This window comes from Rhinolophus sinicus, chromosome 4 (genome assembly GCF_057876585.1).
Source record: "Rhinolophus sinicus isolate RSI-liver-muscle chromosome 4, RSI-T2T, whole genome shotgun sequence".
Classification (NCBI taxonomy): domain Eukaryota; kingdom Metazoa; phylum Chordata; class Mammalia; order Chiroptera; family Rhinolophidae; genus Rhinolophus; species Rhinolophus sinicus.
This window is the reverse complement of record NC_142504.1, coordinates 71,767,894-71,792,051: the sequence shown is the minus strand read 5'-3', so window position 1 is coordinate 71,792,051 and position 24,158 is coordinate 71,767,894. Positions and strand designations below refer to the sequence as shown.

The window sequence follows — 24,158 nt, the reverse complement described above, 5'->3', positions numbered from 1 at the left end:
ATAGTATTATAATGGATAGAAATTTATATTGAAAAACAAATTGTGTCACACATCTATCAATATTGAGAGCAGCATCACTACAAATACCCCAACATGTTATCAACAAAGCATAAATATATCTTTACAACGACATCAACTGTAGAAATCCTTCCCTATAAAGAATCTAACACCTGGCATTTTCCAACAAGCTTTGAATCCCAGATCATCCTCAACAGGGACAATGCACAGCTCTGATCTTCTCGACCTGAAAAAATAGTTGACACACTTATCTTGCATGTATTGAATGTGCTCTAAAATGTTTAATCATAATTTTAAAAATCCATGGGCCTATATACTTTTTAAATGACGGGAGGTTTCTTCCTTATGGAAGAATGCCAACTTATAAATACAGAAGAAATGGTATGATTAGAAAAGTCATCACTTTGCAACCATTATTGTAGTAACTGATTCAGGCTAAAATCACATTTCCATAGTAAAAATCAATAGGTGAAAATTTGTTGGGGAACTGGATCTATCCATTCTCAAAATATCAGTCATGGATTATTTGTCAATTAGAAAATGAACAGAGGAGCCTTTATAAATTATGAAATCTGGTGAACACTCCAAAAGATCAACTTAAAAATCACACAGAATGAGAAGTCATGAGCCTCCTGCTGCGAGGCACTGAGAAGGACACAGCACCAGCTATGGTAGCATCCAACCAAGAAGGTGAATCTAAATATAGGACTGGGAAAACAGACAAGATTTGAAACAACTGTGAAACAACTGATCTATACTCTTCAAATCAAATAATACCATGAAAGACAAGAAGAAAACACTGGGGATTTTCTAGATTAAGAAAGACAAAAGAATAATGTCCTGGATCAAAATGAAAATAAAAATAAAAGTTATAAAGAACATTACTTGGACAACAGAAGGAATTTGAAAATGAACTATATATTATTACATAATAGTAGTATATCAATGTTAAACTTTAAAAAAAACAATAAAGCAAGAAAATATGTTCATTCAGGAACAGCAAAGATCGGTAACCCAGGACACAGGAGCCTCTGCAAAACCACAGGTAAGTCCAGAGAACAAAGGAGAGGAACATTCTTTCATGGGACGGGGAAGGTTGGGAGGAGCTACTATAAGCAAAGAGTCCATTGGAGGAAACTGGGAGTTCAAAGTGTAGTAGTGGCTTTTCATTGGCTGAATCGTGACTGTCTCTCTTTAGCTGGGTCATTGCTGGAGGAGGAGAAAATCTTTCTCTCTCCTAGTAGGATGGTAAGTAGAAAACAGCCTCCTGTTGGAGATGCAAGAATGAGTGGTAGAGTATGAAAGTGCCCCACCGGTACTCCAGACTCCAATCTTAGTTGAGGTTTCCTGTATTAATTTTCACAGGGGCTTTTTTTCACAATGTTGAACTTCCTGAATGTGATCCTTATACTGAGGGTATGTAGGAGAATGTTCTTGTTTTAAGGAGATTTATGCAGATGTATTGAAACATGAAGGAGAGATACAGCTAATGTGTCAAAAAGTGAAAAGTTGGTAAATATCAGTGTTTGTTTTACTATTCTGGAACCTTTTCTATGTGTTTGGAGTTTTCCAAAATAGAAAGGGAAAATATGATTGAGTCTCTAACTCTTTTATTTTATTGCACTTAGAAATTCATAATCCAATTTTTTCGTAAAAATTTTCAGAAAACAGAAAATATGACTGCCTCATAGTCTATAAGATTCTACTGATGTAATATGTTAATAATAATTATTATTCTATGACTGATAACTCACTATGTCCTATACCATACTAAGAACTTTAAATGTATTATTTTATTTGCCTCTCAAGGCAATAATCTTGCTGTCATTTCTATAATTCACATGAGAAAATTGGAGTCCAGTGACATTAAGGTAACCGACTCAAGTGGTCAAATTAAGATTTAAATGCATCGCTCTGTTCCCAGAGTACAAGTTGCAAGTTCTGTAGCCTCCCTAGGAAATGTTTCCACCTAAAGGTTTGTACCTAAATGAGTGATGTGGACCTGAAGAAAGAGAGGTGCATGACAATATAATAAGCAGCTCTTTATTTAGCTGTGAGTAAACTGTGAACTTCTGACACAGGTAGGCAGTTTCATTGTGAAGAAATTAAACAAATGTAAAAGCAGATTTAAATATAGTAATAAATATAATCACTTTCATAAATGTTTAATATTATTTTTCTTGAACTGATGCTATTTTTCAAAGTATATAAATACACACGTTTTTGTTTCTCATATTTATGAGAATCTTTTACTAGTTTACCACTTCAGGTGTCCTATTATGATTTAGCTCTCATTTTTAATCAATGTACATTAAAATTTGAAATGAGAATGAATCAGATTATCTTAATAACAAGAAGATAAATTCTCTGAAGATCTTTATTAGTTGATTCATGCATTTTTTTCTTTGAATGTCTTTATCTTTCTATTCGCTGAGATAAGTCATCTTCATATGCCTTATTGTTATTTTAATAATTAAGTTGGATAACCTTTAATTTTTTTTCTGTTAAGGTTGTAGGAAATGATTTGTGAATAATATTTCAGCTACTGAAATTAGAATCAATAGAAACAGCAAATTGGTAGGTATAGCAGTAGGCCTACAAAGCTTTTTTATATACAGTGTTGGAGAAAAAGCTTTGAACATACCTCTTATAAAGGAGAAATATACTCAAGATGAAAAAGGTCTATTGGTTGTAGAAAGTACTTGTTTTTTCATCCCTATCTACCTACCATGTTTCCCCGAAAATAAGACCTAACTGGACCATCTGCTCCAATGCGTTTTTTGGAGCAAAAATTAATATAAGACCCAGTATTACATTATATTATATTTATTATATTATATTATATTATACCCAGTCTTATATTATACTATATTATATCCTTTTTTATATTAAAATAAGACTGGATCTTATATTAATTTTTGCTCCAAAAGATGCATTAGAGCTAATGGTCTGGCTAGGTATTATTTTTGGGGAAACATGGTAAAAGAACTCCTAACATAAATAATTTCTTTAAACCTAAGGGAACAACAATGTGTAGTTTATACAAAAATTACTCAGTATACTCTTTTCAAATGTATAAAATTTGTCTATACATTTATTATGCATGTATAAACATTTAAATGTAAAAAAAATTTTGGCTCTTATTATGTGCCAGAAACTGCTAGTTACTTGAGTAATAAAATATCACTAATATATAGTGATAATCCTGTTGTGTTTTACAAATTGTGGGCAGCAGATTAATCTATTATCTTCAAATAGATCAATTCACCAGTACCATTACCCTGTTAGTTAGTCCTTTAATGCAACTTCTACTGAACATTAGAATATTTTAGCCATTGGTAAGAACTGTAAGTTAGATCATAGGATGTTTGTTATATTCTGCATAAATAATACAGCTAAGTTTAGTAAAATACAGGAACTTTGGGGTTTTTTTTAAAGCAAAAGAGTAATGGGGCTGATGAATCAGAATAAAATACTGCCATTTTCTAAAACTTCAAAAATCTATGACTTATAGCCAATTAACCAAGGGACTAATGTTATCAAGACATTTTCCACACCAAGAAGCTCTATGTGAAACACTAAATCCTATCCTCCTTCCTTCCCCTGAGTATACCAAGGTGAACTAACTAGCCAGTGGTGTCTACAGATCTAAAATCAATGGAAGAGAAAACACTGACAGTGAAGATCAAGTGAAGGTCAAAAATATATAGCCAACTTTCACTGAAATTAACATAACTTCATAGGTTAATCTTGAAGACTAGATTATATATATATATATATATATATATATATATATATATATATATATATGAACAACAGAGAAACTCTACCTAAGAGAAACTTTACTTTTTAAAAATTCTAGGGAAAAAAAAGAAGAGAAATGAATTTGTCAGTGACCCTACAGTACTGCAAAGAGGGAAACTGAAGCTTATTTGGGAGCAGATCTCAGAGCGAAAGCAGGCTCTGACCAAGGCTCTCACACTAGAACAGCTCTTAGGCCAAAGGTACTGAGTCTCTGGTAACCTACAATGACCTGTGTTTGCCTGACTGTTTCTCCAGTTCTGGGGGAAGCCATATGCCCTGAGTCCGCCCCTCTCTTATGAATTAAGCAATAGTTGATTTTTCAGTCTGTTCAGCTTTTTACTTGTCAGACAAGTGAAAAAGCTGGTTGGAGTGGCAACTTTCAAGCTCCTTACACATGAAACCAGAAACCAGAAGTCCTTGCTTACTGTCTTAACAGATCATTAATTGTGCAACTGTCTGTGGTAGCTTTCTATAGATTTGTAGCAATAGATTTGAAGAAAGTGTTCTGGCTCTTTAATTCTACTATGTGTTTAATACAGCAAGAGTATCGAAGCCCCAGGGTAAAAAGGGCCTGACCCAAGGTCAGATTAAAAAAAAAATTACTCAGTTTTTTTATACTTGTTTTTCTATTATATAACTATTTCTTGCCTGTAACACTCTTCTATGATGACATATTAGTTGAGTTTAAATTTTTTTTTTCCACACAATAAAATTCACCTGTTTCAATGTCCTGTTCTGTGGGTTGTGACAAAGGCATAGAGCATGTATCTACCAAGCCAGTGCCACACAAAGTACTTCCACCTCGGGTCACCAACAATTCTGGTGTGCCTGGAAGTAAGAGGGAATCCTAACATACTGGGCTTTTAGTTTTAACGCTGGAATAGTCTTGGGCAAACTAAGATGAGTAGTCAGTCAGTCACCATACTTCTATCATCTTATATTTCCCCTCTGTATCTGCAATCCCTTTGTACTCAATCCCTTCCCCAAACCTCAACCCTTTGCTACCACTCATCTATTTACCTTCTCTACAGTTTTGCTTTTTCCAGATGTCATATAAATAAATCATATAATATGTATCCTTTGGGGTCTGGCCCTGCTTCCTCAGTTCTCTGATGAACTTAACAAAAGTCATTAATTTGTGGTTTGTGCAGCCTTTTTCTTGTTCTAAGTGTAGGCATGCTGCTCTTTTTGTAGCTCTCTACATTTCCGAGCTGAAATCACTTATGTACTTTCTGAGTGAAGGAAAAAAAAATATGTTAACATAAAACCTAAATGGTGGTCTAAATTTATGAACTGCTTATGTACGATAAGCAAAATAAATAGATTGATAGATTTTTCCAAAAGATGATGCCAGAAAAGGAGTAAGCCAAAACAAAAAGAGGAAATGAAAATGTTCGAAATCTTACAGAAGACAAAATGCATGCCTTAAGTGCTACTTAGGTTGTAGGAAGATGATGGTCCCTTTATGACCATCTGTGGAGAAAAACACACCTTTAAGCAGTTCTCTGTTAGCGGTTATTATACTCCAGTATCACCAATTAAAGACCAGTGTTTCATGGAAAACAGTGATTGGTATCATAATTCTCTTTACATGGTGCTATAAGGGATAAACTTTTGGCAATAGCTGTTTCCTAATAGACTCATCACAACAATAATAAAATTATTGCTCAGCAACCTTATAAATGATTACAAATTACTACAATAAGTAAAAGGTATTCAACCACATTATTGCACAGTCAAGGCATTTCAATATTAATCAAAGAAATCAGTAATGAACAAATGAGACATTTCTTCTTACAAACAGAAGTGTATATTGTTCTCTACCCCCTCCCCGCTTTGCAGGTTTCATAATGTAAAAGTAAATTATGATCCTCTTCAAAACACTGCCACGCAGTACATAGCACATTTCTTAGATTCACATGTGTAAGCCTCTTTTTCTAACACAAGAGTAATGATTTTATGTCAATATTTAAAGAGAGAAATTTTACCCAGAGGTAACTGATCAAAAGGGAGAAAGCAAATACTGTATAATGCAGGCCTTCAATTAATTTTCAGAAATCAAAACTGGCAAAAAAATTTTGGGTTCACTTCAACAATGTCATCAGAAGCACACCAAACATTAAGGTCGTACTGGTAAAAGCAAGACAGGACCACCCTTCTCTCACATCTAACACAGAATCTAAGCTATGAGTAAGGCAGAAACATAAAAACAGAAAGACACACATGCATACGCACGTGTGTGCACTTGCATATTCATTGGCTAAAACCAAATACAGAGTGGGAACAACCTTCAGGAACAAGACAGAAGCCCAGCTGTCAGAACCAGCACAAAGTCAGAGTCAAACTAAGTTGACTTGATGCCAATTAAAAAGAGCTCAGTCATAGATCCTGAAACTCTTTCCAACATAAGGATTTCAAAGCTAAGTCTGGCATTTAGGGTAGAATAGTGTATGTTAAAAAGGAAAGGAGGCAGAAGTTGCTAACTTGGCAAAGTCTGAAAGAACTAGTAAAAAAGACACAAAATATGACACACAGACACACAGACACACACACACACACACACACACACACACACACACACACATACATATATTGATTTTGGAGGGTGGGTTTTGATATAAAATGTCTACTTCAAAATCAATCTCAAACAGGCTGTACTAGCATAAAAATAAGAGGCCAAATGTTCTCAGGATTTTAAGCTGACCTTGTGAGGCATGATTAGCTATGATTTTTCACTCTATCACATGTAAGTTACAATTATAGAAACAGTTTCTTTGTTTCTTTGTTCCTCCTGTAGGCCTTCGAAAATTTGCCACCGTCAATAAATTTACTGTGTGCCATTTTTGTTTCTGAGAGTGCCATTAAGTACTCTCTCAGATGATTTTATCCTGACTTTTCATTAATTAATTTTATCCACATTTCCCTATTAAGACCACAGCCAAAGGAGAAATCCCACTTTGCCTTAGCAAGGAACATTTGAGATAGACTATAGACACCCTGTTTTGATTCAGCTACTCCATGGATTTGATCCAGTTTTGCGTTTCCTTTTTAAGATAGAGTCCGTAAATGGTTTCTAGCATTCACAAACTGGATCTAGGATGGATAATCACTTCATGACATCTTTTCAGAAATAATTTAGGGTCTCTGCTTATGTTCTTTGTTCCAACAGATAAGAGAATAGGATGTGTATTTTGAACCTTGACTAATGAGACTCTGCATTTTTGTGTACACTATTTACCTCATGGGTCAGCTGCTGGAGGGTACCAGTCACAGTAGTCTGCTGGAGCCTAAAACATTGTGGTACTTCTAATTATTTTCAGGATGATAGGTAGTCAATGTCAAGACAATTTGACACTAAAATCAGGTCATTTCCCTTTATCTGATTTTCCTAAAGAGTGTTTTCCGTATATAAATTGATGAAAAAAAAAAACCCCAACAACTTTATATTTGTTATGGACTAAATCTTTGTGTCCCCTCAAACTTTATATATTGAAATCTAATCCCTAATGTATGGAGGTATTTCAGAATGGTAGTTAGCATACATTTCCAATTCTATAGAATCCAGATTTGAGAAACCTACCCCAGATAATCTATTTGATGGTATTGCCAAATGGAATAGTCTTTCCAAGAGCTTCCACCAATATCTAAGATATGCGACAAATTTTCTTAAATTATCCTATCATAGAGTTACTCCAAGTAATACTATGTACAGAGGGTGCCAAAAAAATGTATACACATTTGAAGAAAGGAAAAAAACTATACTAAAATTGTAATACTCAATATATACTGTTAACAAAAGATGAATACAAGTCATGTGCATACATTTTTTGGCACCCCTGGCATTTATCTACCTAACATTGATTGCTATATATAATTTAGAATTCAACATAGAAAATTCCAGAGCCATCTTAGACAATGGATGATTTTTGCCATATCTATAAAATGAGCTTCAGATAAGAGATTTTGTGACGTCTTTTTTCATTACTGCTTACAAACTCCATTGAACATTTTTATTATAGTCCCCTCTAACAACCCTTGAAGTTTCATTATCCTTCTTTCTTGCAGAAGGCACTCATAAAACCTTGGAAATGGGCAGAAACCTTGTAGGTTTTAAAATAATGGTTCTGCTAGTAAAGTCTGTGTGATGTTAAAATCCATGCAAAAATTTGTTTGTGACTTTTAAAATGTGATGTTTTTCCATGACTCCTAATAATCTGAGATTTTTGCCAGCTTTCCTCTAGTAGGCCTTAGAAAATTAGGAAGGATATTATTGCTCATAGAATTAGATATAGTCTTAGCTCATCTATATGGAATAATAATAAATTACCCAAATTTAGCTACTTGCACTTGTGTATCTAGTACACATTTTATTTCTTTTCTGCATTCTATTTTGTTTTCTTAGGCAGTATCTTTAGCATACATCCTTACTTGCTGTGAGGACTACAAATTAGAGATGTGCTGGTCAAACAGTGTTTTTGCATGGACCATTAGCACACCACGACTAGAATAGGCATTGTTGAAGCACATGTGGTTCTATTACTTTTCACTGTTGAAGCCTAACATAATTCTGTAGAGGAAGGGAAATGACATCTAGTTATAGATGTAAATCAGTCTGGGTTTAGCCTCTTCTATATGTTACTTGGGAAAAATTAGTTTTGTGACTTTTCCCCATTATGATAATTTGTGATTTCCTGCCCTTTTTTTAAAGCCTGTTCCTATAATTTATATTTTTTTAATGGAAAGCTTTAAGTAAAATCAGAGAAGGGTATAATGTTAACATCAGGGATAGATTTTCAGTTTCTCTAACATTACCAACAACTTGCTCTGACCCCTCCCAAGAGGTGTCAGAGCCTGCTCTGTTGGCATCCTAGACAATGAAGGTACCTTTTGACTCCTGGGCAGGGTCTCACAGCTTGATGTTGATGCTTTTCCTTGGTGGAGTCTCTTCTTCTTTTTCTACTCATTTGTCTTAAATGTTTACCTGACCTAGAGCAACCTTTAGAAAATAGCAAGCTGACTTGCTGTCACTGGTTTGTGTATGATAAATCAATGTTTGTGGTTCACTCTTAAGAAATAAGGAGGCTAGTTAGTCCACTAGCACACTCCACATATTCTAGCCCACCTAACCAGAGTTCACGTTAGATGAGGCCAAAACCTGCATGAGTGCTGTAATTCTTTTGTGTTCCTGTGTTATTATTTATTCTCTATTAAATATCTTCCTTGGGAACCTCATGACAAAGAATCTCTGTAGGATTTGTTTATTCCTAGGTTCCCTGTCCTTACATCATTTAATATAAATACAAATTCACTGTAAGTTCTCATAAGCATTATGTATAAGGGTTTTTAATGTGAAAGAACTTCCATGTATTTGAATAAAAATTGGATGAACGCTATTATGGATGGAATTGAGTGAGTTGGGGAAGAAAATGGTGAAAATGAGGCTTAAGGGATCATGTGGCCCAAATTGTGAAAGGCCTCCTTCTTATACTACATGAAATATTTATAATTCTATGCTAAGAGCAATGGAAAAGCTTTTGAGGGTTTTAAATGAGAGTAAAATTATTAGATTAACTTTTTAAAAAGACTCTTGATGAAGGGACTACTCTTGACTTTTTAATGCTTGCTTGATAGCTAGCTTTTGATTATTTATTCTATTGTATTCCTATGATTATTTTATTCATATTGTTTTATATTTTTTGTTTATCTATGTTTTGTTTACTAACCAAAGACTTAAAAATCTACATTGGAGACTATCATTACTGTTGGCTTTATCAATTTCTTATAGTTTTAATTCATATTTATGTAATTTATCTGGTACATAAAAGCTCCATGAAAAATATATGTTTATTATGAATGGTAGTTTTTATTAAAATGCCAAGAGCACACAAATGACAGGAAAATCAATGTTTAACCATAATTAAATTAACTTTGTAAGGTCTATGAATACATTGCTTTTTGTCTGAATTCAGAAATACAAAGCAAAATTTGAAAGTCAATATCAAAAAGTCACTGTAATTGGAAAAATCTGAAAGAATAATAAAATTTTGTAATCCTCTAAAGGGTAATCCTCTAGTTTACCTTGCTCTCCAACTTGTCATTCTGTTAGCTGTCTCCTAGGGATTAATACAAGTTCTGGTTGAAAAACTCTAACTACTAGTGCAGAAAAGAATTGTGTTGGGTTTATTTAGTCATGTCATGGAGACTAAAGAAAGGCAATACACATCTCTGATGCTCCCCAGAAAAGAAGTAGCTTACCACATGGAAAAAGATGTTCTAAAAAGACTTTAACCTTTGAAGAAAAACAATTCAGCTACTTTTTAGTGAAGAGAAAGAGAAGCTGATTATCCATGGAATATCAGATGGAATTAAAGAACATTTGAGGAAGTGAAAATACAAATAACCCAATTGAAAAATGGACAAAGGATCTGAGTATATATGAGTGGGCAATAAGCCCATGAAAAGGTGCTCAACAGCGTTAGTTACCAGGGAAACACAAATCAAAACCAGAATAAGATACCACTTCATACCACAATAGGATGGCTGGAATCAAAAAGTCAAATAATAACAAGTGTTGGCAAGGGTTTGGAGAAATGGAACCCTTATTGATTCCTGGTGGAAATGTAAAATGATGTCTCTGTTTTGGAAAACACTCTGGTAGTTCCTCAAATGATGAAACAGAGTTATCTTATGACCCAGAAATTCCACTGATAGGTATGTACCCAAGAGAAATAAAAATGTATGTCCACAGAAAAACTTGAATATGAATATTCATAGCAGCATTATTCTTGATAGCCAACAATTGGAAACAACTCAATGTCCATCAACTGATCAATCAATAAACAAAATGTGGTATACCCATAAAATAAATTATACAAACATAAAAAGGAACAAGGTTCTATTATAATAAATGCAAAAACATGAATGAATCTTGAAAACATTACACTAAATGAAAGAAACCAATCACATATTGCCCAATTCCATTCATATGAAATCACCTGAATAGAGAAATCTATTCAGATAGAATGTTGATTAATGGTTGCTTAGCACTGCAGAGGATGGGAATTTATGTGAATGGTAGTTAAAAGTATGGACTTTCCTTTGAGGGTGATGAAATGGTCTACAATTGATGGTAGTGATGATAGCACATTTCTGAAAATATACTAAAAATCACTGAATTCTATACATTAAATGGGTGAGTTGTAGGAGGATGTGAATTATTTCCAAATAAAATTTAAGAAAAGGAACTCCAGAAGGTATGTCATTAGCCCATCTAACTGGTTGCAACCCATGATTGTATTTAGCATAGTTTTTTATATGAATCCAAAAGCCTAAAGGGCACTGGTGCAGAATCATACTCCAATCATATTATTGTGACACTTCAGAATAAAGAGGTAAATACTTCAAGGTATTGCAGAACTTGTGTTATGAAATATATACTTCTTTGCCACAACATTAAATATCTCTCACAAAAGCCAGGGGTCAGATAGTATGTGGGTTACACTAGTATATAAAAGAATATTCCCTTTCTTGTATACTGTTTGTCAGAAAGACATAGCTCTTATCGAGGCTCTTAATAAACCACTTATCTTTATAAAATTTGATTTACAAAATACCCAAGAGGTTAAGTTCCAGCTTTAAAAATAAGATAAGCAATACATGTATTAATTCTAATTCCAGAGTGATTTGTCTTATTCTTACTTAGGTTTTATATAGCTTGATTCTAGCATAAGTTGAAAATTGTAATAATAATTATACATGCAGATTTTTCTGGCACTTTCTCAATTTCAAATAACTCTTTTCACTGTCTACATATATCCATACCCATCAAGCTGCATGTTCAAAATTTTCACTTGTAGAATATGATCACTCTGTTTGCACAGAGGAATTGGATGTTGGAATTCAGAAATGCAAACTGCTACAGATTTAGCTCTATCTATCTATCTATCTATCTATCTATCTATCTATCTGATCATTGAGTTGGATTAATGAAGTAATACAAGTCAGTTATTTCATTTTAGAAGTTTCTTTGAGAAGCTCAATCAAGTATACTAGAGGTCTGTGCTGTAATGGCATCAAATATGCCATATGCCAGGCTGTTATCACTTAGTTCTGAAGTACCGTCACTGTCCGAGACTTCCTCCAAAGTTGATTTCCACCAGCTCGTTTTCTGGAATTTCCCCCCTAAATATTCCCTTTGGTTCAAGAATGGGGATGAAAAGTGTATATTCCTAGATGGCTTTTTAAGTGCCATTATTCTCTATATTCTACAAAGCCTCCTAGTTAATTTAGGCCTTGACAGCCAACTGTTTCCAAAAAGTCTCCATTTCTTAATTTCACCCAGGAGAGAACTGCATCCACTTCTAGGCAAGAAGTTTACCATCAGTGCTGTATGTATTTCTGTTATTCAATTAATGTTTGCTAAATTGAACAATCAGTTGTCTTTGAATTCCTTAGTTCTCACTCAAATAGCTGACTGTTATAAAACTACTCTCAAAATCTTAAAACTTGAAAGTACTAGTTTATAATGAGCCAGGCAAATCCAGGACTTAAGTTTTGAGCAGGCTTGGTTAGGTGCTTTTAGAAGCTATATTAACTCTTTAAAATCTTGAGGGATCTATTTAGTAAATTGCTAGTTCTGTGCTCATTTACATGGCTGACTTGCTTTAATTTTTAGTTGGGATGGGAAATTAGTAGGGCACAGTGAATGAGCAAAGATATTGTGAATGACTATATGTGAATGGGCCAAACTAGTATAACTGAACGTTATATAGAACATGATAGTTTTCTAAATGTTTGCAATAGTTATTATAAAGGCTGAGGTATTGTAACAAAGATACTTTGAAATATAGTCATACAGGTTATCCTCACTATCTGAAGGTATGAAACCTTTTATAAGCCAAAATGGTATAAAGCAATTATCACTAATTTACATGGAAAATTTTTGAGCGTTCTCAGACTCAAAATTCAATGCATGAACAATGTCTTTATTTCATTCACCATGATTGAAAGGCTTAATTATCTCCAGTTTCATGTTAAGCATAACACCCTTCCAAGATTTCTTAGGCTTTTCTGATACTGTAGGACATATCTTGCTAACAGATGCACAAAATACAATTGACCCTTGAAAAGCACAGGTTTGAATTGTGCAGGTCCACTTATACATGCGTCTTTTTTATTTTATTTTTTATTTTTTTTGTAATGAAAATTTATTGGGGTGACAATGGATAGGAAAATTACACGTTTCAAGTGTACAATTCTGTAATACATCATCTATACATCACATTGTGTGTCCACCACCCAGAGTCAGTTTTCCTTTTATCACCATATATTTGACCCTGTGATTTTTTTACAATAAATACTGTAAATGTATTTTCTCTCCCTTATGATTTTCTTAATAACAACATTTTCTATCTTACTTTATTGCAAGAATATGATACATATACATATAACATACAAAATGTATGTTAATTTACTTTTTATGTTATTGTTAAGGCTTCTGGTCAAGGATTTTCAAATGCATAGGGGTAGGGTGCCCTAACCCCTGAGTTGTTCAAAGACCAATTGTACATCAAGATAAAGCATACATGCTCACAGACACAGTTTGAAGCTATGGCAGCTTGATGCTGAGATGCTGAGTTCAGGTCCTGGGGAAGGAGCTTTGTTGGGTCATTCTTACTGCTCAGGGTACACTGCCTCTAATAAAGGCTCACTGCAAAACAAACGCTAAGTGCTATTTTCTCTTTTTGCTTTTTATAAATGTGAAAATCCTTTTTGGATTTCTTTTGGTTAGCAAAAACATGTACTAACATAGGTCTTTCATAAAGCAAAGTGGCCCAATACAAACTTTCAAAAAGCCGGAGATACCTGTATATACAACGTAGAGATTAGAGAAGTATATGATAGAAAAATAAAGATGTGTTTTTTCCATTAGCTACCCAAGTCAGTGGGGAACTGCTGATGTGAGGTGTTGAGGACAATTTTGCTTCCTTGGATGTGAGATCATCCAAGGACTAAGGATACTTCTATCCAGCTGCCTTGTGTTTTAAGGTGTTGTTTTTGTTCTGGGTCCATATATTTACTTTCCAGCTTTTAGGAAGGATGGAAGGAAAGATTTGGAATGGTAACATTTCCTTTTAAGGAAGTGGCACTAATTATTTCCATTCATATTCCATTGGCAAAAACAGTCATATGGCCAGTCCTAGTTGTAATGTAAACTGGGCAGCCATGCGCCCTATTAAAACTTGGTGAGTTTCTATGGCTAAATGGAGGATGGAGAATTGTTCTGTGTATTAAAGGGAGATTCCATAGAGTGGAAGTGACAGGACTCAAATGAGGTTATCTCATTTGAGCCTCATGGTGATGTAGGGTTTAATGCTTACTTTTGTCTTACGTTTTATAGAAGATGAAATTAAAGCTGGGAAAGAAAAATAAGTTTAGATTTATATTTATTATAACTGAAGCCAGTAGATAAATACATCTGATAGATATATGTAATAAATAGAATATTAGAGAAAATGCCAGAAGAAATAGCAGAAAGAACTAAAAGTGAATGCCTCTAAGGAACAGGACTTGAGGTTTGGGTAGGATGGCAAGGAGGCTAATGGTTTTCATTGTAAATACTTTGGTTTAACCTAATTTGTTAAGCTATATGCTTATATTTCTTTATAAGAGTTGAAAATCTAAAGAACAAAGTTTTTCAATCCAGAAGATACTGCTTTTTATTGAAATATATTTGACATATAACATTGTGTAAATTTAAGGTATGCAACATGTTGATTTGATATATTTATATGGATAATATGATTGCCATTGTACCAGTAGTTAACACCCCTATTGTATCATGTAATTAGCTTTTTTGTGTGTGTGGTGGAAATAATTAAGATCTAGTCGATGGGGTTTGAGTTTTTAAAGAACTATATAATAGTCCAGCCTCAGATGTTCCTGTTTTAGCTTCATTATCAAAATCCTGATCAAATCCCCAATGCCAAAAAATGTTGGTGGCTTACCTAACACTCCACAGAGCTGAATCTTGTTCCCTATAGTCTACTACAGCCCTTCGCAGCACTGTGAGTGAGCAGCCAGGTACAGGCCTTGGTCCACTGTGTTCAATTGGGGAATAAGTCAACCTGTTTTATTACTAGATTGACCATGAAGGACACTCAGTCTCTTCCCCTTAAAAATAAGTCCTGGAGCTCTAATGCACACACTGGTGAATATAAACAATATTGTATTATAATCATGAACAAACTTTTTAGAAATATATATATACTTAAGTAAAAATCAGTAGCTATAATTTAGGCAGATAGCTTCCACTTAATCTCTAATAGCCCCTAATAATACTAATCCTGTCTCTAAATGTTCTCTAGGGAATGTTAAATTCTACATCATGATATCTTTATGAAAATAAATACATCAAAAAAAATTCATCCAGTCACATCGAACTCAGTCCTGGTCACCTCCAAATCAGAAATTCACCAAAGATTTGGGCGGTTAGATGAAGAAAACAGAGTTGTCGTGCTTTATTTGGCCAAATATTCACTAACATGTCCAATCTCAATGAGTAATGACCTTTGCCCAGTTCTGTGCAACTTGGCTAACTAGGGCAGTGAAGAAATCTAGGTGTAGCAATGCCCTTAGAGATTATTATAGGCTTAGTTAAAATATAAAGCTTATATATAATGCCTTGAATATCTACATGGTCATTCAGCATCTTCTTCATTTATACCTTTCAAGTGATTGGGAGCTCACCACTCATAAGTCATTCATCTCATTGTCTTAAGTATATTCTGTATCTTTCCCCCTCTACGAATCCCAATACACTCAATTTGTAGTAGCTGTATCCTTATGCCACCCTCTCTTCTTCATAGAGCAGTTAGTGTAATCTTTTTAAAATTACAAATTTGATTTTGATACACTTTTACTGCCAGTGATTCCCCATTATCTTTAGGATAGAGTCCAAGCTCCTTACACCTTTGCTCTTCTCTGAGTTTTTTCTACATGGTTTCTTCTTCATGGAACACTGTTCTCCCTTTCTGCACTTGAATCAATCATCTTAGTTAGGTTTAGTTGTCATTTAACATTACTTCCTCTGGTAATCCACCTCATATGCTCTAGACTGGGTTAGTAACATCTTATACTAAAATGATACTCATTGCACTGTGTTATAATTCCCGCTAAATAACAAGCTCCATGAGGAAACTGATCGTTCTGGGCATGCTCACTGCTGTATCTTCAGTACCTTGTACTCTGTCTCCTGGCAGATTCTTGAATAGATTCGTTTGTCCCTGTTTGAATGTCTAGAAATGTTTTCTCTGTATTTAATGAAGATCTGTTTCCCTCTGTGGCTACACATAGTTATCCCTGACCTAAAAGAGAGTTCTTCACATATTTGAAAACCACTATTACTCCCTACCTTTAAATATTTTATATTCTGGGTTAACTATTAATACTTTCAAGTTGTCTCATGTTACATGTTTACCTGAGTTTGAGGGAACACAAGAAATACTGTTTGGGCTTTGGACAAATTGAAAGATAGACACAGAGCCACATAAATGGAAACTTATTAAAGATACAAAATAAATTGCAGTATGTGGCTTAAGAGTGGGACAAAATAGGTTTGTTATGACTTATATCTGGCTCCTGTGAACCTGGGTATCAGGACAGTGCAATCATGAAGAATTTGGCTTTGTAGAATATATGTACTTATCCTTAATTACTGTCTTGCAATGTCCTGATGGAGAGGTAAGAATGACTTCCAGTACTTAACATTTAGTTAAGTAGCTCCACCAAATTCATTAATAATTATCACCCATCTTAGAGGTAAATCATGGAATAAAGGACCAGGAAATTAATTGTATTAGAGGTCTCTTCATATGGAAATCTGAAGCAAAAAGAAAGGTATTTCCCCTCTAAAACTGTAGTTAAACCAGGCTTTCCCATCCTATTCCATGCAGTTAATTTTTATAACGTGGGTAGAAGAGTTTATTTTTTATTACTGTCAAATTTATTTCATATCATAATTCTAGACTATCAACTTTATCCTGTGTATTGATCTGCTACCTAATTAATTTACATGCTTCCAGGTTTTATAAACTATGCTTTTGATAAGTAGTTCTATCTTCCAAGTCACTAGATTTACTATTCAACAGAATGATACAGAAACCTGAAATAGGTATTGAAAGACTCTGACCAATATGAAATTGCATCAGAGAAGCTGTTGTGCCTGAATGTATCACTATTCCCACAGTCATTATACATCCTTGAGTTGTGAATAGTAGCAAAAAGCAGGGGCCATGTGCTATTGTTTGAGGTGGCAAAAAAAACCCAACAATGTTATATACAGACCCTGTCACTGCCTGGTTTTATCTGTAGACCAATTTACCTGACTTAACTTCCAATTAGCAGGTTGTTTTCAGTGTAGAGATACCCTCTCAGATGTAGGACTACACAGAAAACAAAGTACAGTTGAAAATCTTTTCATTTCTTATTATAATTATCCGTAACCACAGTAGTCTTTTATTCTGTTAAAAAAAAAAGCCTCTTCAATTTCTTTTAAAAATGTCTTATAGTTTTCAGCATATAGGTCTTTCACCTCCTTGATTAAGTTTATTCCTAGGTATTTCATTCTTTTTGCTGCAATTGGAAAAGGAATTGTGGGTGTTTTTTTGTTTTTTTTTTTTATTTCTTTTCTTAGATTTCATTGTTAGTATATAGCAATGCAATGGATTTTTGTGTGTTGATTTTGTAGCCGGCAACTTGACTGTATTTATTGTTTCTAATAGCTTTTTGGTGGAGTCTTCAGGGTTTTCTATATGTAGCACCATGTCATCTGCAAAGAGTGACAATTTAATTTCTTCATTCCCCATTTGGATGTCTTTTATTTCTTTCTCTTGCCTGATTGCTCTGGCTAGGACCTCCAACACTATGTTGAAAAGCAGAGGTGATAGGAGACAGCCCTGTCGTGTTCCTGAATGCAGAACAAACAGCTTCAGCTTTGAACCGTTAATTATGATATTAGCTGAGGGTTTGTCATATATGGCCTTTGTTATGTTAAGGTATTTTCCTTCTATACCTATTTTATTAAGTGTTTTAATCATAAATGGATGTTGTATCTTGTCGAATGCTTTTTCTGCATCAATTGATAAAATCATATGATTTTTGTCCTTTATTTTGTTTATGTGATGTATTAAACCATCCTTGTGCCCCTGGGATGAACCCCACTTAGTCGTGATGAATAATCTTTTTAATGCATTGTTGCATTTGAGTTGCTAGAATTTTGTTTAGGATTTTTGCATCTGTATTCATCAGACATATTGGTCTGTAGTTTTCTTTCTTTGTGTTATCCTTACCAGGTTTTGGTATCAGGGTAAAGACATTCCATGCTCATGGATTGGAAGAATCAACATAGTTAAAATGGCCATATTACCCAAATCAATATACAGATTTAATGCAATCCCCATCAAAATCCCAATGGCATTTTTTAAAGAAATAGAACAAAATATCATCAGAGTTGTATGGAACCACAAAAGACCCCGAATAACAAAAGCAAACCTAAGAAAAAAGAGCAATGTTGGAGGTATCACACTCCCTGACTTTAGCTTGTACTACAGGGCAACAATAATCAAAATGGCATGGTATTGGCAGAAAAACAGACACATAGACCAATGGAATAGAATTGATAACCAAGAAATAAACCCACAAGAATATGGACAGATAATTTTTGACAAAGAAGCAAAAAACATACAGTGGAGAAAAGACAGCCTCTCCAATAAATGGTACTGGGAGAATTGGAAAGCCACGTGCAAAAGAATGAAACTGGACTGCTATCTGCCACCACATACCAAAATTAATTCAAAATGGATCAAAGACCTAAACATAAGACCTGAAACAATAAACTGCATAGACGAAAACATAGGTACTAAACTTAAGGACCTCGGGTTCAAAGAGCATTTTATGAATTTGACTCCAAAGGCAAGGGAAGTAAAAGCTAAAATAAATGAATGGCATTATATCAAACTTAAAAGCTTCTGCACAACAAAAGAAGCCATCAACAAAATAAAGAGGTGACCAACTGAATGGGAGAAGATTTTTGCAAACAGCGCCTCTGATAAGGGGCTAAGATCCAAAATATACAAGGAACTCATACAACTCAACAACAAAAAATCAAACAACTCAATTGAAAAATGGGCAGAGGACTGAAGAGACATTTCTCCAAAGAGGATATACAAATAGCAAATAGACTTATGAAAAAATGTTCAACATCACTAATCATCAGAGAAATGCAAATAAAAACCACAATGAGATATCACCCCACCCCAGTTAGAATGGCTATCATCAACAAGACAAATAAGAGCAAGTGTTGGAGAGGCTATGGAGAAAAAGGAACCCTTATACACTGCTGGTGGGAATGCAGATTGGTGCAACCATTATGGAAGGTAGTGTGGAGGTTCCTCAAAAAATTAAGAATAGAATTACTGTATGACCCAGCAATCTCTCTCTTGGGTATCTACCAAAAAAATCTGAAAACATTTATCCATAAAGACATATGTGCTCCAATGTTCATTGCAGCTTGTTTTTACAGTGGCCAAGATATGAAAACAACCAAAATGTCCTTCGATAGATGGATGGATAAAGAAGTTGTGGTATACATACACAATGGAATACTATTTGGTGATCAAAAAAGATGAAATAGTACCTTTGTGACAACATGGATGGATCTTGAGATTATAATGCTAAGCAAAATAAATCAGACAGAAAAAGTAGAGAACCATATGATTTCACTGAAATGTGGTATATAAAACTGAAAACAACAAAAGAACAAGACAAACAAATGAAGGAACAAAATCTCATAGACATAGACAGTAGTTTAGGGGTTACCAAAGAGTAAAGGGGGCAGGGGGCTTTAGAAGAGGGTAAATGGGTTCTAATATATGGTGATGGAATGAGGACTGACTCTGAGTGGTGAACACACAATAGGATTTATAGATGATGTAATACAGAATTGTACACCTGAAATCTATGTAACTTGACTAACAATTGTCACCCCAATAAACTTTAACTAAAAACAAAACAAAACAAAAAGTCTCTTTTGAGCACTTTATCGTTACTGGGTATATTATACTGTGCAGAGCTAATTCAGCCTTTCTATTCTCTTTCTTTCTTACAGATTTGTCAGTGAGGGAAAGAAATTATCATGTGATTCACTCAAGGATCATCACAATTCACACATTTCAGAAGTGAGATTATGCCATTTTAGCTGTATCATCTGCAGTTTCTGTATTTTTGTTACTGAAAAAATAATCAAAACCTCTGTTTTTGAAAACAAACAAGATTATATTGTTATTGATTACCAGATAGTTGGTGGGCATTTAATAACAGCAACAACATTGTTTTAGTAATATTAATCTATATGAGTAGGATCTAATTCTACTTTTATAAAAATTTCAGCTTTCTACTGTCATTCAAAGTGAATTCATACGTCTATTGCAGATCTCAATTTTATATTTGCCTTTAAAATTCATAAAGAGCCACTGATTTAGTTTCCTTATTTCAGTTATAAAAGGAAATTTTATGTTAATTCGAAATAGCCTGCTCATCCCATGATCTATTTTTTTAGATATTTAAAAGAGTCCTTATACCTACATTAAAATATACATGATGGAATACAACTGGACACATCTAATCATCCAGAATGCTTTTCATGCTTGATAATGCTTCATATTGTAAAATGCATTACAATTGAAAAATAGTCTCATATTTCCTGCATAATTCATCTAATTTGTTTTATACAATACTCCAGTGAATATGCAGAATAGATGCTATTTCCTCCATTTCACAGGTTGGGAAACATGGCCTCAGAGAAGTTGTGTTCCTCTGAGGAGGAAACATAACTTGTGTCTGGACCAGAACCTGAACCCTGGTCTGCCAAACCTATCCACTTTACCACACCTAGCAGTGGTAGGTGGTGTAAGAAATACAAAAGCTGGTGATGACCTTTCTTATGGTGACCTTATATCAAGTTAAGGAAAAGATTATGGTGGTCCTCCATCATATTTGAGATAGTAATTTTGCTTTAAGGCAGTTCTAGTTTTAAGAAGTCAACAATGTCCGAATCATTCTGCCTGGTCATTTTAAAATGCCAGGGCTAGTTGACGTTTTTGTTTCTAGGTTGGTTATTATTTCAATCAACCAAATGCTAAGATAAGTAGCAGGCATTGAAGAGAACACTCAATGTCATGTCTCTGAATAATAGCTCTGTGTGTGTGTGTGTGTGTGTGTGTGTGTGTGTGTGTGTGTGTGTGTGCAGGTAGCTCTAATGAAGCTAAAGGCACTGAGGAGCTAGAATGAGAGACCTGGTTCTTACCCAACTCAGTCATAGCCTACTCGAGTGATCTCAGCCAAGTCACTTCAAGCCTTGCACTCAGGTTTTCCTGAGTATAGTGTGAGAATAATAAACCCTACCTCACAGGATTGAGAAGGGGTTTATATATGAAAATTACTTATGACAAATTTTGTAAAGTAGAAAGTGCTGTACAAATGTTAAGTATATTATTTTTAATCCTGAATCATTTTCAGATTGGAGAAGAATATAATATATGTTAACTTTGCTTCTCGAAAAAAGCCAATAAAGTTCGATCGGTAGCGGGAGCGGAGAGCCAACCCCAGAGAGCCCTGAGCAGCCCCACCGCCGCCGCCGGCCTAGTTACCATCACACCCCGGGAAGAGCCGCAGCTGCCGCAGCCGGCCCCAGTCACCATCACCGCAACCATGAGCAGCGAGGCCGAGACCCAGCAGCCGCCCGCCGCCCCCCCCCCCCCCGCCGCCCCCGCCCTCAGCGCTGCCGACACCAAGCCCGGCACCACGGGCAGCGGCGCAGGGAGCGGCGGCCCGGGCGGCCTTACATCGGCGGCGCCTGCCGGCGGGGACAAGAAGGTCATCGCAACGAAGGTTTTGGGAACAGTAAAATGGTTCAATGTAAGAAACGGATATGGTTTCATCAACAGGAATGACACCAAGGAAGACGTATTTGTACACCAGACTGCCATAAAGAAGAATAACCCCAGGAAGTGCCTTCGCAGTGTAGGAGATGGAGAGACTGTGGAGTTTGATGTTGTTGAAGGAGAAAAGGGTGCGGAGGCAGCAAATGTTACAGGCCCTGGTGGAGTTCCAGTGCAAGGCAGTAAATATGCAGCAGACCGTAACCATTATAGGCGCTATCCACGTCGCAGGGGTCCTCCACGCAATTACCAGCAGAATTACCAGAACAGTGAGAGTGGGGAAAAGAATGAGGGATCGGAGAGCGCTCCCGAAGGCCAGGCCCAACAGCGCCGGCCCTACCGCAGGCGACGGTTCCCACCTTACTACATGCGGAGACCCTATGGGCGTCGACCACAGTATTCCAACCCTCCAGTGCAGGGAGAAGTGATGGAGGGTGCTGACAACCAGGGTGCAGGAGAACAAGGTAGACCAGTGAGACAGAATATGTATCGAGGCTATAGACCACGATTCCGCAGGGGCCCTCCTCGCCAAAGACAGCCTAGAGAGGACGGCAATGAAGAAGATAAAGAAAACCAAGGAGATGAGACCCAAGGTCAGCAGCCACCTCAACGTCGGTACCGCGGTAACTTTAATTACCGACGCAGACGCCCAGAAAACCCTAAACCACAAGATGGCAAAGAGACAAAAGCAGCTGATCCACCAGCTGAGAATTCGTCTGCTCCCGAGGCTGAGCAGGGCGGGGCTGAGTAAATGCCGGCTTACCATCTCTACCATCATCCGGCTTAGTCATCCAAGAAGAAATGAATATGAAATTCCAGCAATAAGAAATAAAAGATTGGAGCTAAAGACCTTAAGTGCTTGCTTTTTGCCCATTGACCAGATAACTAGAACTATCTGCATTATCTATGCAGCATGGGATTTTTATTATTTTTACCTAAAGACGTCTCTTTTTGGTAATGACAAACGTGTTTTTTAATAAAAAAAAAAAAAAAAGCCTGTTTTTTCTCAATACACCTTTAAAGGTTTTTAAATTGTTTCATATCTGGTCAAGCTGAGATTTTTAAGAACTTCTTTTTTAATTTGTAATAAAAGTTTACAACTTGATTTTTTCAAAAAAGTCAACAAACTGCAAGCACCTGTTAATAAAGGTCTTAAATAATTGTCTGTGTAAAAAAAAAAAAAAAAAAAAAAGCCAATAAACAGAATATGGTCCTCTTTGAATAAATATGCAGGCTACATCTAAAAATGTAAAATTCAAACTCTTGCTTGCATTTTGTATCCATGTTCTGGAAAAAAAGAAAAAATGTTCTGTTCTTTTTTTGTGAGCACAATATCCAGCATATGCTATTATAGTTACCTAAAATAAGACATAATTTGGTCACTGTGAAAGGATGCTTCTACAAAGGTGGTTTAGTAAAAGCAGTATTTCTATAATTCAAAATTGTTATCTTTTGTTGATGTGCTTTCCAGTACACTGTTGATGTGCTTTCCAAAGCACATTGTTGATGTGCTTTCCAATATAAAGCCTAACAGTTCACAGACTCAGAAAGTCACACCAAACATTACTTCAATCCATAGAACAGCTGGACTAAACGTGGGCTACAGTATCTGTAGGTGCAAGGGAGGAGAGGGCAGTTGACCCAGCAGTCACAGCCCTGCACCCCTGATTTTCACCTTTGTGTTGGTGTTCTCTCACAAATTATTGGTGCCACCAGAGCACTGCACTGTCCTCTAGGGAGCCCTGATTACCCTTTCAAGCTCTGGCTCCACTTTGCTGATAAAGCTGTGCCCCCCATGGCCTAGACTCTGAATGGTGCTGTGATTACAGAAACTGAACCCAAAAGTATATTCAAATCATCTTGAATTCTTCACTTACTTTTCTTGAATTCATCTTGGATCTCTTTCATCCATACATATATGCATTTCATCTGCTTCCATACTGCTTGCAAATGATTCACCTCCAGTTCTATACTATGCTTTTTCATCTCCCCTTCCACTGTCTTTCCTCTAGATTCTACATCACAGGCGCAGACACCTAACATATATGTGCACAATCTGTCTTGTAAAGCAGCCCCATCACTGAAAGGAAGGGAGGAGAAGACAGAGAACCAAGCTGGAGTCTTTTTCCATGGGAGGAAGGAAGACAATGTTTAAGAACCTTCTTGTTTTAGTTTTTATCCCTTGATACTTCTTTCTGTGGTTACCTTCAGAATAATTGAGAGAAATTGTAATACTCAGAGACTTTATTAACTACCTAGGGGGTATATTAAAAAAAAACAAATATGAAATTTGTAAGTAATCAGCTTCCTCGTGTGACTCAGAAATACCACACTATATTC

The 24,158-nt window shown here is 35.5% G+C and overlaps 1 protein-coding gene across 1 annotated transcript; it reads left to right on the top strand.

Annotated features, from left to right (window-relative positions):
• The first annotated feature begins 21,455 nt into the window (after window positions 1–21,455).
• Window positions 21,456–22,979, top strand: LOC148758403 (Y-box-binding protein 1). Its single transcript, XM_088797920.1, has one exon. The coding sequence runs from the start codon at window positions 21,589–21,591 to the stop codon at window positions 22,567–22,569; it is 981 nt and encodes a 326-aa protein (XP_088654046.1). The 5' UTR covers window positions 21,456–21,588; the 3' UTR covers window positions 22,570–22,979.
• Window positions 22,980–24,158: the final 1,179 nt, after the last annotated feature.